The following is a 17,523-nucleotide window of genomic DNA, read 5'->3' on the forward strand; positions in this document are numbered from 1 at the left end:
CTTCTTCTCGTCTTGGGGAATTATACCAAATGATGCCTATTAAGAAGTGATTTGGTTGTCGAACTAAAATTAATCAATTCTAATTCTTTAACTTTCTTCCAGATCAAAACGCTATTATGTTGGGCGACCCTTTAATCTTCCATTTTTATACAAATATATAAATAAATATATATTTGATCTTTAAAAAATAAAAAAAAAAGTCTAAACTGTTAATTCTTGTAAGCTATAACATGTTGAACACTAACATGAGTTTGACATGGTGTTGGAGCAGATTGAATTGTGCAGAGGTATAGAAAATTCTTCTCCTTAGAAACTGATCCTTATAGCTATAACTCTGATGGGTGAATTTCTGATTAGCTTAGGTGTATTGGATCTATGAGGGAGCCTTCTATTTATATGCATCTCTCTAAGTGTCTTGCCCATCAAGAAACACTTAGAGATATCCTTCATGCGATAGAATTAATGTATTCCAATCCTTATATTGAACTAGGAACCCTTAAGCCTTTTATTAACCACCTTAAACACTGCAGGCTGCCTAATCAAGATAGGTTTTGAGTCCTTGATAAATAATAAGTCTTTGCAATCCTTTATTGATTAGAAGACCACTACAGTAGGTTTAAGGCAATTAACCTTCTTACATTCTCCCGAGTGATCAAATAATCAATTTAGACTCATTGACTCAAAATTAGGGTTCTTCCTCTCATGGAACGTCAAAAGCACAAGTTAGTGGCTACTGCAAGATGTGAAGGCGAAGGACCTTGCAGAGGGAGACTGATAGATAGACTCAGCCATCTTCCTGACCACATTGCCCATCGCATTCTTTCGTTCCTTTCCATGCATGACCTTGCTCGACTGAGTTGTGTGTCTAAATGTTGCAGAGAACTTTGTCTTTCATCTCCGTTTCTGAATTTCAGTAAAGATGACTGCGTGGTGGCTGCCGACACGTGTGGCAGGAAGCAAAGGTTGTTGAATTCTCTGGAAAGGTTCTTTTTGCTTCGTGGGTATAATAACATACAGCGCTTACATTTTGAATGGCGTGCTCACTCTAAAAACCAGAAGAACCAAAGCTCATCATCATCATCTTCACCATGCGTCTGTCCTGATGTCTACGTTCGTGTAATTTCGTGGGTAGACAAGGCGGTGAGGTGTAACCTTGAAGAGCTTAAGCTTATTCTCCGTCATATAGGTGAACCCAATCTGATTTTTCCTTCTTTTCTCTTTCTTTGTGGATCTTTGAAGTCTCTATGCGTACACATGAAAGGTATTCTTAAAACACCCTCGTCGTTTCTCTCTAATCTCAAATACTTGGAGTTGTTGCATGTTGTTATAGAAGATGATGAGGGGTTTTTCAAATGGATCTCATGTTCTTGCATCCGGATTTTACGTCTTGCATATCCTCGTGGGCTAAAAAATATTAACATCGAAAGCTCGTCTTTGGAGATTTTTAATCTTCATCAGCCCCGTCATGGTCTTGACACATATCACATCTCTTGTGAAAATCTTCAAAAGTTAAGTATCTCCTTGAGAACGGATTCATCTAGCATCACATCATTGAATATTTTTGCTCCAAATCTTAAAACGTTGTGGTGGGTCGGGAATTTGACGAGTCACCCAAATCTCGGAAAGTTTCAAAGTTTAGAATATGCTAAGGTTGAATTTGATTCCGTAGGCACAGTTTATATCGGAAAAACTCTAAATTTCAAATATACTTCAATAATTCTGGGGCCTAGAGCTGGAGTAGATGACTTTGACCCTTTATGTGAAGTCTTTCGCAGTTACGCTCTCACTCTAAAGGAATCTGTCATTAAGGTATAGTAGAAAGAACCTGAGAGAATTTACTTATTTTTAATTATTATTTATCTGAAGTTTAAATTGAGAAACATGATAGAGATTTTGCCTACACAACATTGCAGGTTATGTTCAAGCTGGAAGGGTCAATGCCAGTTTCATTCGAGAATGTTCGTCGTTTGCGCATAGATATTGGGAGCATAAGTGACGATGTAGTCCCTCCAATGGTCTCCCTTTTTAGGAGGATGCCGAACTTGTATTACTTAGACATAAGGCGTAGCCAACGTTTTCATGACCCTACATCATATGTAAGTTGAAGTTTGTGTTATTATTGCTTCTCTCTCAAACCTCTAACAAAACCCCCAAAAAAATGCTCTCTCTCTCTCTCTCTCTCATGATTTCTAGAATTCGGGTAATATTCTCTAGGCATTTGAGTATAATGCATGCCTTTTGTGAGAATGTGAAGGTGAAAGATGTCTCACATTGCAAAACTAACAAACCTTGAAAGGACTTATAAGGAGTTGGGCTACTCCCCCAATTGCCAATTGGTTGGGGTGGAACCTCAACTTCCTTCACCTTTTAATTATATTTAGTTTTAATCTTTTTCCGTTTTTGTTTGCTTTTGGAATTAATCTTCATGACTGATCCGGTTTTTGATTTACTGTCTTTCCAGAGATATGGATTTTTATACTGGAAACTGCACAACCTTGCATTTATTAATCAATTGGAGAGCTTGACCACAGAGCTCTTAGATGAGTTCAATGAAGTTGAATTTGCAAGGTATATACTCGAGTGTGCTCAGAAATTGACGAAATTTGTCATAATTTGTTCACCTCAAAATTTGGAGGAAGTCAAGAGGAAGTTAGAGAAATCCAAGATGATTTCCAAGGCTGCAATTGTCTTTAAGGAAGACCGGAAAAGTGAACAAAGACAACTCTTTGATACCATTCCATAAGTGTTTATGTTTTAGTATCGAAATAACCATTCGGACTACTTGTTTAGATCTCTTACCATTATTTCGTTCATTGGTTTGTACTGTCATTGGAGAAAGACCTTATTTTTCCCTGCATATCTGTAAAATAAATTTTTCTTTCCCCTTAGCTGGACAATAATGCCGACCTCCACTCGAAGTGGAAGCCTCTTCGACTTGGTCCTTTGATGGTTTATTGCATTTTCTCAATTCTGATATTTTTTTTATCGATCACACTAACCACCACTTTGACACCAATCCAAGTTCCTTGTATATAAAGAAAAGAATGTAAAAAATTGGCACATTATGCTTCAATACAAACATTGAGATTATTGTCAACTCCTCCAAACATGGATGCAAACCATTTTCAACCTTGTCTTCTTCTTTTTGCAAAACAGTCTAGATGACTTTGAATCTTTGGCGTAAGAATTGAACAAAGTTTTGATGAGAGTCTCAAATTACATCTTTTTAATATTATTTTGGAGACTTTATGATATAATTTTGGCTTAATAAATATAATTTTACCTGTTGTTACATTTTATTCTCACCAACTAGATTTATGAATTTTTTGTATTAATTTGATGAACTTATTAGGTGAATTTATCTTTTGTAGAAAGTTGGAAAGCCAAAAGATGAAGACATACATTTGTCCAAGTTCAAGCTAGGTGTGAAGAGAATTGCTGGCGGATTTTATAGAAGAATTGATTGTGGGATTTTGTGATTATAAAGAGAAGCAAAGAGGGAGAAAAGAAGATAAAACCGTTGAAGCTAAAGAGCCTATTTCATGTCATTCGTAGCTATTTAATGCCCACTACCTCACCGTTATTTCTTTTCCATTAACTCTCCACCATCAACACATGTTTAATCGAATTAATCCCTCACTTAAACCCTTCATTACCCACCGTGAATGTATTCACTTCCCACTCACCTCATTGACTACTATAAATCACCCATCAACTTATTTGGCAAGGGGACCACTACGACAGATTTCTTTATCCATTTCATTCAAAATTTAGTTATGTTTTCCTTTGTAATGAGTTGCTAGAACTCTAGCTAAGGTTAAAGGGAATGTCCTTTGAGTAAGTTTGTGAATTGTTCTTTAATCCAATATACGGTATGAATTGCTAAATTCTTTTATTTTTGGTTGTTCAATATTTTCAAATCTTTTTATTTTGATTGATGTTAAGTGCTACTATCTTTTCATGAGTTTAATTATATTTTTCTTATTGTTAAGAACTGACTTAGCATGCTTTTAAATTAAAAGAATAGATATTAATCAATTTCATTTTCTGAACAATCATTAATAAAAGATAACATTGAAAAATTAAATTGGTTTTAATTTCTTTATATGCCGGTTAAAGTTTCTCAGTGATAATTTTAATCGAGTTATAATTTGGATTAAAGAGCATGAAACATATTTTGCTTAAAGAATTGAACCTTGATGCCTTTACATTTCCGTTATTGATATTTCATTTTAAAACTCAATCTCTACAACAATCAAATCAAATTACTTTTCCATTTTACTTGTCACTTCTATTTTGGTACTTTTAATTATTTCTTTGTGTGCAGACATTTGCCTACCTGCTCCTTAAAGATACGATACTTGGACTTCCAAAATTATTACTACGTGTGACTACTTGCACTTGGGTAGACGCAACAAGTTTGAAGATTTGCAGCACAAGCATTGGTAAGCTGCAACATTGGAACATGGTGATCATTGTTGTCAACCTTCATATCAAACCCCTTAACATTCCTCTGCATCAATTTTCTCAATTGTGATATTTCTTGATCGATCACGGCAACATCAGCAACAACACTAACCTTCTTTTTCACACCATGAATTTCAACTTCGTAATTGTCCATTTTTGACAAAAATTGAAAAATGTATCATTTTGGAACGCAAAAAACCGTATACAACTTCACAACCATATAAAAATGTAGAAATGTGTGATGCATTTAAAAACTATAGTATGTACGTAGAACTTAACTAGTTTTGTTTTCCTTTAATATTGGAAAATGCTGTCTAAACAAAAGATTATATGTAAAAATACAGATTATAGTTGCAAACCAGTGAACGTTGGAGAAACCTCTCATTTTTACGTATTAGTAATTGGTATTCCCATACCTAACTTCTTGTGCGTTTACTTGCAATCAGGAATTAATAATGTGTGGGTCATAGCTCAAAATCCATAATCACATCCCCTCAAAATTAGAAATTAGATAAATTAAGGGGAGTAGTTGATCCGATTCCCGTTCCTTTTTACCCTTACTACCTTCCAAAAATACCCTTACCACTTTACGATAATTCCAAAACATCCAAAACCCTAAAAAAAATTCAATGGCTATTTATTAAACACCATTGGAAAAAGCAAAAAATTTCCCTTTTCACCTTGGTTGCTAACCTCGACTTGTCTTATTATGCTTCATATCACTATGTCATATTTGTTTTTTTTTTTTTGGGCTAACATATAAAGACACCCTCTAGGTTTGGGGTCATTCTCAATATGGGCCCCGGAGTATCAATTTCATCAATTTACACCATAATGTTTTCAAACTTGTCCAATTTTATCCTTCTGTTAAGTTGACCATGTGGTCAATCATTAAATGCTGATGTGGTGCATGTAGGGCCACTTTTTTATTTAATTGAAATAGAATATTATTTAAAAACTATAATTAATTTTAATAAATAATTCGCGTTCAACGTGGTCTTTCATGGCACCATAGGTACAAGTCGGCACGTCACTGTATGATGCCAACTCATCCCATAGTCCCTTAAGTCTTGTGTAATAAGTAGCAACCGACATCTGATCCTGAGTGAGGGAGGCGATGTCACGTTGGATCTGGAAAATTCGAAGAATGTTCCTTTGAGAGAAACGCTCCTTCAAATCTTCCCAGATATCATGAGCAGTGTTTGAGTAGATGACACTGTCAGCTATGTCTTAATCAAGGGAATTCAAGATCCAAGATAGGATCATATCATTGCAACGTTGCCAAAGAGAGACTCCTCAAGATCAGTTTTCTTCGAGGGCTTCGTGATGGTGCCATCAACAAAACCAAGTTTTTTTTTGGCACTCAAGGAGATTCTCATGGAGCGACACCATGTCTCATAGTTGTCTCCATTTAGCGGCTTGGATACAAGAACCATGCCAGGATGGTCAGAGTGATGAATGAAAAAAGGGGTTGGAAACATCATACTTGTTTCTATCCTTGGAAGAAGTTTCAATTTCTTTGTCGTTAGCCATGGCAGAGAACTAACGAAAACAAAGAAGGAGGAAGTTGGGATTTTGACGGCAAAGAGAAAAAACTAGAGCTAGGATTTCTCTTGCTCTGATACCATGTAAAATTGTAATCAAAGGAAGAATATTTGATTACTAGATGATTTTCTCTTTACAGTATCAAGGGTATCTATACACAAGTTTCCTACAATCAAAAGACTAATAAAGGAAAGTAAATCATGTATAATCAATTACTTATAATTTGGCTAATCACTCAATCCCTAATGTATTGGGATTTAGTTGACTTCTCAACATCCTGTAGTTACTCCTCTACTATCATTGGACCTGCTGAAAGTGTTGCACTATGATTTAACTGTCCAGAGGGAAAAACCTGTAAATTCCAAATAGAATCTATCTAGCGTCCGCTATTTTAATTTCCAGAAGCCGAAGACAGGGAATTTGTTGGGGTATAGTCTGGATCCAACTAAGAATTTGTTTCACTTTCTTCTGACGATGAGACATCAACAATATATCTCATCGTTCTCTTCTTTCTGGGGATGCCTGCTGCAAATAAATCTGGTTTGGCGATCACGGCCCCTGCTGTTGCAGCCGAAGAAGACGAGGGTTGCTCTGTCGAATCCAAATCTTCATCTTAATGCTCAGAACCTCCTTCCTAGATGTTGCTCCAAGGAGAATATTTTGATATGAAGATCTCCGTTTCTTCGATTTAGCTTTCCCCCACACTCTATCAGGCACCCTATAATTCTTATATAATATAACCATTAAGAATACATGCAAGAAAGCAAAAAATGGATTTACCAAGGAACTACTAGGTAAACCATTGCATCCACCTTTGCAGAACAAAGACAAAATGGATTTACCAAGGATGAATATAAAGAGAACATAACATTAAGCATAACTTGAAATAAACCCTCAAATACTTATTAGCAGAAATACCATTCTTTCTTAGACAACAAGTCAAATCCCAAAAATCTGTCCAATTAAAGGTTCCAAAAGATGGTCAAGTACATAATAATAATCATATATCCTCTGCGAAGGACCTGTTTCAGAGCCGTTACATCTATGCTCTAACAACTTAGAAACAGATCCTTCGATGCAATTAAGTCATGTAAATTCCAATGGCTCAGAAGGGTAATTAAGGAGTCATACCCAGAAGTGTGAACCTCCTTCCTAGATGTTGCTCCGAAGAGAATATTTTGATCTGAAGATCTCCGTTTCTTCGATTTTGCTCTCCCACCACAATTTGTATTAGGCACTCTGTAATTCATATACAATATAACCATTAAGAATACATGTTGATGCTCTTTTTGGGAGGTCAACTTAGGTAGAGGTGGAATGGTGGATGATGTGTGAAGACGTGGGTCTTCAGTAGGTGTATGTGTCTTCGGAAGATTTGTTGCCTTCGGTAGTTAAGGTAAATAAAGTAAATAAGCATGCAGAAGACAAGATATACGTGGTTCACCCGAATGATGGGCTACGTCCACGGAGAAGATGTTCTCATTATGATAATGTTTGTTTACATTTGTACAAGGGGATTATACCCAAAGATAAATGGAAGAAGGCCTAGGGCCTAAGCCTAAGGTACAAAGCTAGGAATCTGAAGCCCAGGGGTCAAGTCCCAAGATCCGGAGACCTAGGACCCGAAGTTCAGACCAGCAGGAGAGTCCCGAAGAGAGAGCCCTTTTCTAAAAGGAGAGTAGTCTTCTTTTATAGGTGAGGGGAAGTCTCCATCTCTTGTAGTTTTCCGATGTGGGACTCCTGGTTGCTTGGTTAGTCACGGTACCGACAGTAGTCCCCCAAGTTCGCGATTAAGAAAATACTTCTTGGTTGGGGATTTGTAATTTTAAGTGCATTGGCCGAGCAACACCACAGTTGATCTTCCAAGCTGTATAGTGCACTGCCCATAGTCCCCCAAGTCCTCGGGAAAGAAGGACATTGGAGGGAGAGAAGTTGTAACAAAAACGCAAGTGGTTTGCAAGTCCCCCAGTTTGTTATGCAAGGGTGCCGAAGGGCATCATAGTACGCCGAAGAGCTGGGGTGCCGAAGGTACAAGACCCAAAAGGTGCATGTCGCAAGGCGATGTGTTTAGGCACTGAGGTGTAGGGTGATGTGGCTAGGCACGAGGGTGCCAAAGGTGTAAAGCTTGCGTGTTGCAAGGTGATGTAGCTAGGCACAAGGGTGCCGAAGGCGACACAATGCTTGCATGTCGCAAGACGATGTAGCTAGGCACAAGGGTGCCGAAGGCAACACAAAGCTTGCATTTCGCAATGTGATGTGTTTAGACACGGAGGTGCAGGGTGATGTGGCTAGGCACGAGGGTGCCAAAGGCGACACAAAGAGTGATGAACGGAAAAAATAATAATATGTATATATATATATATATATATATTTATTTATTTATTTATTGAAAGCACCTTAAGCCTCTGCACCACCCTTGCCATTCGGCAAGGGTGAGTTGGGAAAAAGAAAAAGTTCTTTCAAGTCTGCCAAACCCTATTGTTTTGGGAAGAAGTTGTTCTGGACTTAGCTTGATGTGCGGCAAAGGGGGTTGGGCTTTTAGTTTTGGCATAATTTGGAGCTGGGCTTCGGCAAGGAGAGAGTGTTGTGGCAATCTGTGGAGCTGGGCCTCTAGAAGGGTCCGTTTGGCTAGGGTTTTCTGCCTTTGCAAGGAGAGAGTGTCATTCGGCAAGACTCGTGAAGGAGAAGATTATCGAAGACTAGTCCATTTTCAGCACAATTTCCGATCGGTAAGGATTTTGAGAAGGGGAGTTTTGCGTACCTTAGGCAAGGTTCCCGAGTTGAAGATTCGGGTCGAAGCCTTGGTAAGCTTACGCGTGTCTCCTTGCCTTCAAAACAGTGGTCCTTGTGCATCCTTTCATTACTTCGAGAGGTGGGTCTTTGGTAATAGGGCTATACATTCAGCAAGGGAAAGAAGGGACTGTGCGCCACTCCACACTTCTGACCTCGGCACGGCAATACTCACGGCTTCGGCAAAGAGTTTCGGCAAGGGATTTGGGAGGAACTTTGTGCTGTCACGGCGTGATCTTAAGCTAGGCTTCATGAGCTAGATCTTTAGACCCTCGGCAAGGTTGATTTTGTGAACATCCCCAATTTTCAGCTTGCGAGCACCTCCCTTGCCTTTGCACAGCCCTTGCTGTTAGACAAGGATGCTTGGGAAAAAAATTTGGAGTGTCCTTCAGCAAGGTTGCGAAGGTCAGACCAACAGGAGAGTCCAACAGGAGCGTCCCGAAGAGAGAGCCCTTTTCTAAGGGGAGAGTAGTCTTCTTTTATAGGTGAGGGGTAGTGTACATCTCTTGTAGTTTTCCAAAATGGGACTCCTGGTTGCTCGGTTAGTTATGGTACCAACAATACATATGCAAGAAAGCAAAAAATATCATATGGAATTTGCTATAAACATTAATGAAGAAATCTCTTCACACTTATTGAGATGATATTTCTACAGCAGCACAGGTTTCTTGATCTTGTTGCCCAGCACTACAATAAAAATATATCATTTTTTTAATAAAAGAAATTAAATTACGCTTATATGGTGAGAACGAGAGGAAAACTAAATTGTAAATTGTAAACACACGAAAAATCAACTTACTTGAAAACGTCTGCATTGAACCCGTCGTCAATCTTGTACTTCAAAATGGAGTCCGGAGGAATGTTGTATGAGCTTACTTTCCTGTCATCGTCCTCAAGAGGGACTTCGTTGAAGAAAATATGAATATAGTTGAAAGGTATAGAGACTCGTTCTTCAAGTTTCCTTTTCAACTGTGCAATGCTGTCACTCATAAGAACCTCTATCCTATAGTTTCTGGGATTTTCTTCTTGGAAATTCAAGAACACCGGGGGGGGGGGGGGGGGGGAGAGGTCATGGGTGTCCATTCTTGTGATACCAAGAAACAGAGTAAACGGAACAAGTGTTGGATTATGTGGTTTATGGATGCTACTTGTCCTACAAAACATCATATGAAATAATTATTAGAAAATTGTAATTTACTTTGATAGAGTAGATTAAACAAAATCAATGAAATTACAGCAAAATACTTATCTTTTGGGATGTAGAAGTTGTTTGTGCCTAATAAATCTTGGCCAAGGAAGCTGACCGAATGAGGCTGGCCGAAGGAACAACAACTCGGCCCTAGCACCTATTCACGGCCAATTCATCGTTCGCTCCCTTTATTCATAAGATAAGTGAGCTTATAAGTCAACGCTATCACGGCCTCGGTATATATTGGCCGAAAAACAAACTCCTCAGATACATGGCCAAAGTGAGAAAATCAAGTGGCATCATGGCCCCACGCTTCATTTAATGAAGGAGTGCCTCTAATCACAGCAGAAAGCCCATGATCCACGTAAGAGCATTAATGAGCCAAGAAAGGGGGGACGTGATTGAAGTCAGATGTGGTGAGTAAAATCAGGGATTAGGTGTGAAAATCCCACGATTTTGTAAGGTTAACCCACCAACCATCAGACCAGAGCATTAAATGCGTCCCCACGGCCAAAGCAGAACCCACGATCAAGGCGGCGGCCGGGATTTATGGGGTCACACCACCATGCTTCACGATCCCAAATGCCGATTTGACTACCCATTTATTCTGATCAGGCCCATCATGCAGAGTTTCAGCCTCGATTGTCTCTTCAAAGCTCCTTCTATAAATACCAAGCTCGAACTACATTCAAAAGGTTCAACACCAAACACAAGCCTCCCACGGAGCAGATTATATTTTTCTGTCATTTACTTCTTGTCATTTATACTCCTGTAATGCCATTTCAATACATTTACTTGTTTTCTTAAGAGTAGTGGCAGTTTGTAGAAAAATCCATTAATCAATATATCACACGATCCTTGATTTTCAAGGCGCCGGAGCACCATCCTTGTTACTCTTTCGTTCATCCCATATATCATACGACCATCACCACCCAGCGACGCGCCGGAGCACCATCTAAAACCACCATCAGCACCACCATCAACGGCCTTGTAGCTCAGGCCGTGAACCTACCAGCCGAGATCAGTTCCTCTCTCGGCCACAATCATTTGATTAGAAGTTAAAACTCAAACAGGTGCATCACTTGACCATTTATCCAAAACACATCACTCTCAAACGCACGGCGAACCGTGCTGGCATGCCAGCGCATCCAATCGCACAAAACCCAAGAAGGACGACCTGTGTTGACGCAGACCCATTTAGCCCGGAGCACCAGGCTGTGAGATTCGCGAACGCCAACAGAAGTTGGTCTCCATTGATACTTGAGTAGAATAATAGTTTTAGGTTGAGGCGTGTAGTCACTGTCCTTAAGAGTAGATTTCGCCCCTCAGAGACAATGTCTCGGTGTAGCAAGGTTGTATGGCGCCCTACCCTCCAGGATACAACAACCTATGACCCTCATAAGCGTACACTCGCAATACTTGGGTTAGATGAACAACTCGAATCTTTCCCTTGATAAAAGAAAACAAATTGGAACACAAACTCAAGAATGCGGAGAAGAAAATAATGAAGAAAGGCATCAATCTAATTTCTCTTCTTATTTCCAGCTATTCTCAAAAGGTACTTATAGGAGCTGGCTCCCTCCCATTAGAGGTTGGGTCTTAAAATTGTTTTAGGCAAAATAAATGCCCTAAAAATCCAACGGTGGAGTATGGCAATAATTGCCCAACATAATCAACCAATTAATTCCCAAAGTAAATGTACGAAACGGACATAAATGGTTGTTGAAAACAAAACGTATTAAACTGCAAAATTGTGACCATTTAAGTGATGAATAAATCAAAGTTAATGGGCCTCAAACTTAATATAAAAGTATCCGATCATAAATTTTATAAATATACAAAATAATTGCAATTTTAAAGAAGTAATCAAACCACTCAAAAATCAGGAAAAATAAATTCAACATAAAATAAGTAATAAAATAATTTTGTATTTTGAAATATTCACAAAAATTCCAACAATCCACCACATATTTCAAAATACAAAGGTCTCAAGGGAAAGTGAAAATTCAATGCATCAGAACTGGTGTCTTTTGGACTATGAACCAGCCTTAGGGTGAGTTAGCCATATCTCACAGAAATTTGGTGAAAATAAAATTTTCTATGAACCAAGATTTCTTTGTGTGAAACAGAGGACTGACCACCCACATTAAATTCTCTTATTAAAGTTTGTTCAAGCGGGTTGGCGCGAATAGGCCATGCGCCCACCTGGATATTCATGAGTGCTCTAGAGAGCATGTCTAAACTCTCATAGGAAGCGGCCCCACTTCCACACTCATATAGGTGATTCCATCAAGAGTGCACTGCAATCAAGCACCCCACCCATAAGGGCTATGGTATTCATTAAGAACATAAGTTAAACCTTAAACGTTGCAATATTTCACTTTCTAGACCATAGGGAGGAACTCTCAAGAATATAAATTGATAGTGTGCATCCAATCACCCAGTGACTTGTTCTTACCCATTGGAACCTACTTCCTGGGATCTCCATTCACATAGGTTGGGTTACCATCACTGTTGACTGTTGATACAGACATAAGTCCCATCCCCCTCGATGTATTCCATTTTCTTTGTCGCCATGATTTTGTCAAAGAATTGGCCAAGGTAAACTTTGACATCTCACAATTTAGGGATATAACCCTGATCTCAAAAAGTTGCAACACAACTTAATATCAAATGAATATATTCATAGCTCTGGCTCTCAAAATAAGATTCTCACAATAGACACTTGAAAGTTTGTCTCTTCCATCATGGGCTATAGCCAAGAGGTTTTTTAAGCTACTTGGCCTCAAATTCATCATGTATGTCTATTAGAAATATTTTCTAGGACATTGACCACAAATGGTTAGTTGATCTCATCTCAATATAATTAGAGATTACATATGCATCGGTATACATTAAAGTATAATGGAAATCCATCATATATTAAATCTTATGATCAAGAGTACCTCTCAATTCTTTGGTACTCATATATGAGTCTCGATGGTCCATAAAGCTTTGACTGCACCTGCCGAACCTCTCAAATATTTTGGTACTCAAACATGAGTCTACAACAGTCTATGAAACTTGAGTGCACCTGGTGAAGCTATGAACAACAGAATAACAGTTAATTCATTAAATAAATTTAATAAATAATGAGTACTTCACGATACTCTTACTCCCTATTTGTGCACTTCAAATGGCTGAAATCATGATCACGTATCCAAGTTGTCACTATATCTTCTCGATTCTCAATAGGAATCTCTTTAAGACAATAAGAAGTCTCCACCAAAATTTTATACCAAGACCATCACAACTTGCACCCATTTTTATCATGTCAAAGATGAAGACAAAATGAATTAGTCTTAATAATAATACATCAACATATATTTCCTTTATAAATGAATTGTGATCGGATAAGCAAACTTCACACATATATTAACATGTTTGCCATTAGTACTCATTTACTAATTATTGACAGTAATATCAAGGTTATGAAAATAAAGAACCCCCACATTTTTCAAATATTGCAATGTAGAACACATTCCTTCTATGTTTCCAACATGGGCCACCAAAAATAATTTTCTAAAGCAAAAGGATTACAAGACAACAACCCCCACAAGTTAATGAAATTCTCAAACTTCCACAAATTAGGGAAAGTCTCAAAATATATTAAGACACTGTAGTACCAAAAAATATATACATTTCACAAATTTTGCCAAGAGATCAAAGCCAATTGAATTGGCTTAAACGAATAATTAACATCCAACATTAGCCGCAAAATAATTACATGATTCACGTACCTCATAGGCCAATAAGCCTCAAAGGATTTAAGGCTAAAATCCTTGCACCATACTCAAGAATAAATGCTATTTACAGTGATATAAATTTATCATTTTATTTGAGTCTTTCCTATATAGTACTTCATGGCAATTGACTCAATATGGCTCCTGTGAAGACTTCACTGTAGTTTCCTCTCTATCAAAATAAAACGTTAGTGTTTAATGGGTCGAAATGAATTGATAGAAAGGCATCTAGCAAAAACCATTAATTTCTTGTAAAACCAAAGTAAATAATATGAATAATTGAAGGGATCTCAACGTCATATTACAAATGACATGAAATAAATATGCTTTAAAACAAATATGGTGAGATATAAATTGATAATAAGCAGTAACATATATTATTAAAGCCTTAAATTCTATAAGCAAATTAAAGTAATGTACTGCTGTAAACTAAATTCATAAATCAGTAATGTATATGCGCTTTTATCACTAAATGCGTCAACAAAATAATACTATGCATGAGACAAGCTTCCCTGAAAACCTATTTCTCAAAATAATACTATACCAAAAAAAGTTCTGACGTCACTTTATTAAACCGCGAAGAAAAACAGGTTTGACGTCACTTTATTAAACCGCGAAGAAAAACAGATTTTAGTGGGGCGTTGCGAGAATCGAACTCACGACCTCTCGCACCCGAAGCGAGAATCATACCACTAGACCAAACGCCCGATTTGGTGTTATCTCTGGAATTTATTATTTTATTTTTAAAGAAAATTTATACTCGATAATTTGAACTCGTATATGTCACGCCTTTTGTAGCTTCTTCTTCCCCCTTTTCTTCAGAACGCAGGGGATTCGATACTCTGCTAATTAGCCCTCTTTCTAATCTCCACCTTTCCGAGTTTCTGAAATTTCAATTGCATCCTTGAGGGGTTGAACTGTAATTTAGCTCGAAGATTGAATTGGGCAGGCATGGCTAACACCAGCAATAATGTAAGTTCAATTTTCCAAAACCCTCACTTTCTTTCACTCAGAATTAATCAATGGAATAGTTGACTTAGTTCTTGATTTCAGAAGTAGAAACTGCAAGAAAAAAGTTTTAATCTTGAAGTAAATTTTATTAATTTACTTTATTTTGGTATAGGCCGCTGGAGTAGATAATACTTTCAGAAGGAAATTCGATCGAGAAGAGTTCTTGGAGCGAGCTCGTGAGCGTGAAAGACAGGTTTGTGCCTTGAAAAGTCTCGTGCTTGTTGTTTTTTGTAAATTTGTAATATGCTTTTTGCTAATATGGGTGTTTTGCATTGTGCTTTAGGAGGAGGAGGGGCCGCATAAATCCAAATGTGGGTTTGTTTAATCTTCCATCTTGGTCTCTTTGCACTCTTCAAGTTGTTATCTTTAGTATAAACTGAAATTATTATTTATTTTTGCTGTGTAGCGAAAGGCCCGCCGGTGCAAAGGAAGCCATTGAAGCACAGAGATTATGAAGTAGATCTCGAGTCTCGCTTGGGGAAAACACAGGTTAACATTGTATTGTTCGGATTGCATAGTTGTATATGGATGTTTTTTCCCTTGTTGCTGTTTAGTGTGTTTATCTTTTATCTGGTTTCCTGAAAAGAAATGAGATTTTTCATTTCTTTTATCTTCAGTTGAGTTGCTTCAGAACCATGCTGTTTTGCGCCTCGATGAATCATTTTATTCTGAAGTTCCTATATAGGATCTTTTATTGGATATTTTGTTACTTGCAGCTCTGATACTTGCCAAATAATTATTACGAGTTTCTCATCACTTTTGTATCTTTAACTTATTTATAAATATTTCGTTGTATGTTTTTGCAGGTTGTTACTCCAATAGCACCTTTAAGCCAGCAGGTAAATTTGAATATCCCTAACTAAATTTTATGATTTGCATTCTCATTCGTGTTCTACTTTACTGTGTTCATGAATGTGCTTTTGTTTCTTCCCTTTCTTTATTCAGACTGTTGTATAATTACTTTAGTTCTCGTTATCTATATGATTACTTATATGAGTAATGCTATCATTCAAGATGCTTCACATTCTGTGTGAAGGATGAATATTTAAGGAACTTTATGCATTAAGAATGAATCCATGCATTGTGTTCCTAACTCAGTACTTAGCTTACTCGGGATGGCCAAATTATTGCTGACAGTTTATTTTAATTTGATGCCATGGCCAATACTTACAACTGCATCATACTGTGTTAGCCCAATTTGACTATCCTCACCAAAGGCTTTTTATTTCTTATCTCTCTTTCTCTCTCTCCTCCTCCCCTCCTCTTTAAAGTATATCCTCTCGTTAGTTAGCATGATAGCAGTGGCTACAGATAGGTGGCTGTGTAACTTTCCTACTGAATCCTTATCTAGCATGTGAAGCCAAGATTTGGGTGCAATGATTACTCATCAATTACAAACTACTGCTCACCTTTCTAACATTCTATTGTAATAAATTTCATTATCTGAAAAATACAATAATGTTATAGTACTTGCGCTCTATGGTTATGGTATGTTTGCATATGGTTATGGTATGTTTTTAGTTGATCTGATATGTTTTAAGCCAAGATCTGATATGAGTTGTTATTCTCTAGTCTTGTTATTTCAACATTTTGTTTCCCCTGGCACTTTGTGATTAATTCAGTTATTTTTCAGGCTGGATACTTCTGTTCGGTTTGTGAGTGTGTTGTAAAAGATTCTGCAAACTACTTGGATCATATCAATGGCAAGAAACGTAAGTAATGTCCATCGACATGGTTATCATATGAATTCATTTATGAATATGTTTCTTTTGTCATTATGATTATTTCCTTTTGGTCTTATCATCTTTTGAATGTTATTTTCTTTGTTCTAGATCAAAGAGCTTTGGGTATGTCCATGCGGGTAGAGCGGGCATCTCTCCAACAGGTGGAATATGAGAAATATCTTTTTATTGGTGATCAAAATGAAAGTTCTTTGTGAAAATCTTTTTAATGGGAATGGCAGAGTTAAGCCTTGAATTCATGCAGGTTCAGGAGCGATTTGAAAAGCTCAAGAAGCGGAAAATTGATGGCACCTTCACAGAGCAAGGTAAGACATTGAAAGAGTGAGAAGTGAATCAATCCTTTAGAGATTTAGATCACTTATTTCGCATGTAATGTTCATATTATTCTGGTGAGTGAAAAAAATGATCTCTCTCCTTTTCCTCTTAGATCTTGATGAGCGGATCTTGAAGCAGCAGCAAGAAGAGGAGGAGCGGAAGCGCCAGCGTCGAGAAAGGAAGAAAGAGAAGAAGGTTGGTAGAATTGATTCTCTTAATACTAACGTTTGTGATGCAGAGTTTGGAATCTTCAAAGTTGGAGCGTTTGATATCTTTGTTGAATTTTGTTGTGTTAATTTACATACTATTTTGCAGTTGCTTATTTTATATTTTCTTTTTGAATAATTCTCCTGAATCTTCTTTCCTGGCTTCAGAAAGAGAAAGTAGTAGAAGAGGAAACTGAAATGGATCCTGACGTTGCAGCTATGATGGGATTTGGTGGATTCGGTTCAACCAAGAAGTGATCATCTCATGCCAATTCAATTTTTGCAGCCTCTTTTTGAATCTAAGTGGTTGTTTACATTTCAAATTATGTTTTTAAGTGAAGCGCAGCACTGTACGAACCACTCAAATATTTAGGTATTCGGGCTTGTACAAAATGTAAGTTCGGTAAGTTTTCAAGATGTTACATACTGATAGCGGAATTAGGGAAAAGGGAAGAGTTACTCAAGATTCATAATGC

At 37.5% G+C, this 17,523-nt stretch overlaps 2 protein-coding genes and 1 non-coding gene across 3 annotated transcripts; 2 read left to right on the top strand and 1 right to left on the bottom strand.

Moving 5' to 3' along the window:
* Nucleotides 1-702: 702 nt before the first annotated feature.
* LOC110762875 (putative F-box/FBD/LRR-repeat protein At4g03220) lies at nucleotides 703-2,743 on the top strand. The gene is made up of 3 exons (XM_021965585.2): nucleotides 703-1,809; nucleotides 1,914-2,096; nucleotides 2,462-2,743. Exons 1-3 carry the CDS (start codon nucleotides 703-705, stop codon nucleotides 2,741-2,743), a joined length of 1,572 nt encoding a protein of 523 aa, XP_021821277.2.
* Nucleotides 2,744-14,408: 11,665 nt separating this feature from the next.
* TRNAP-CGG (transfer RNA proline (anticodon CGG)) lies at nucleotides 14,409-14,480 on the bottom strand. Its single transcript has one exon. It is a non-coding gene; the product is annotated as a tRNA-Pro (tRNA).
* Nucleotides 14,481-14,571: 91 nt separating this feature from the next.
* Nucleotides 14,572-17,520, top strand: LOC110762846 (C2H2 and C2HC zinc fingers superfamily protein). Its single transcript, XM_021965544.2, has 10 exons — nucleotides 14,572-14,745; nucleotides 14,897-14,977; nucleotides 15,068-15,095; nucleotides 15,191-15,273; nucleotides 15,591-15,623; nucleotides 16,418-16,496; nucleotides 16,617-16,669; nucleotides 16,771-16,831; nucleotides 16,954-17,036; nucleotides 17,216-17,520. Exons 1-10 carry the CDS (start codon nucleotides 14,725-14,727, stop codon nucleotides 17,303-17,305), a joined length of 612 nt encoding a protein of 203 aa, XP_021821236.1. The 5' UTR covers nucleotides 14,572-14,724; the 3' UTR covers nucleotides 17,306-17,520.
* Nucleotides 17,521-17,523: the final 3 nt, after the last annotated feature.

Source organism: Prunus avium, chromosome 6 (genome assembly GCF_965620075.1).
Source record: "Prunus avium chromosome 6, drPruAviu1.hap1.1, whole genome shotgun sequence".
In the NCBI taxonomy this organism is placed as follows: Eukaryota; Viridiplantae; Streptophyta; class Magnoliopsida; order Rosales; family Rosaceae; genus Prunus; species Prunus avium.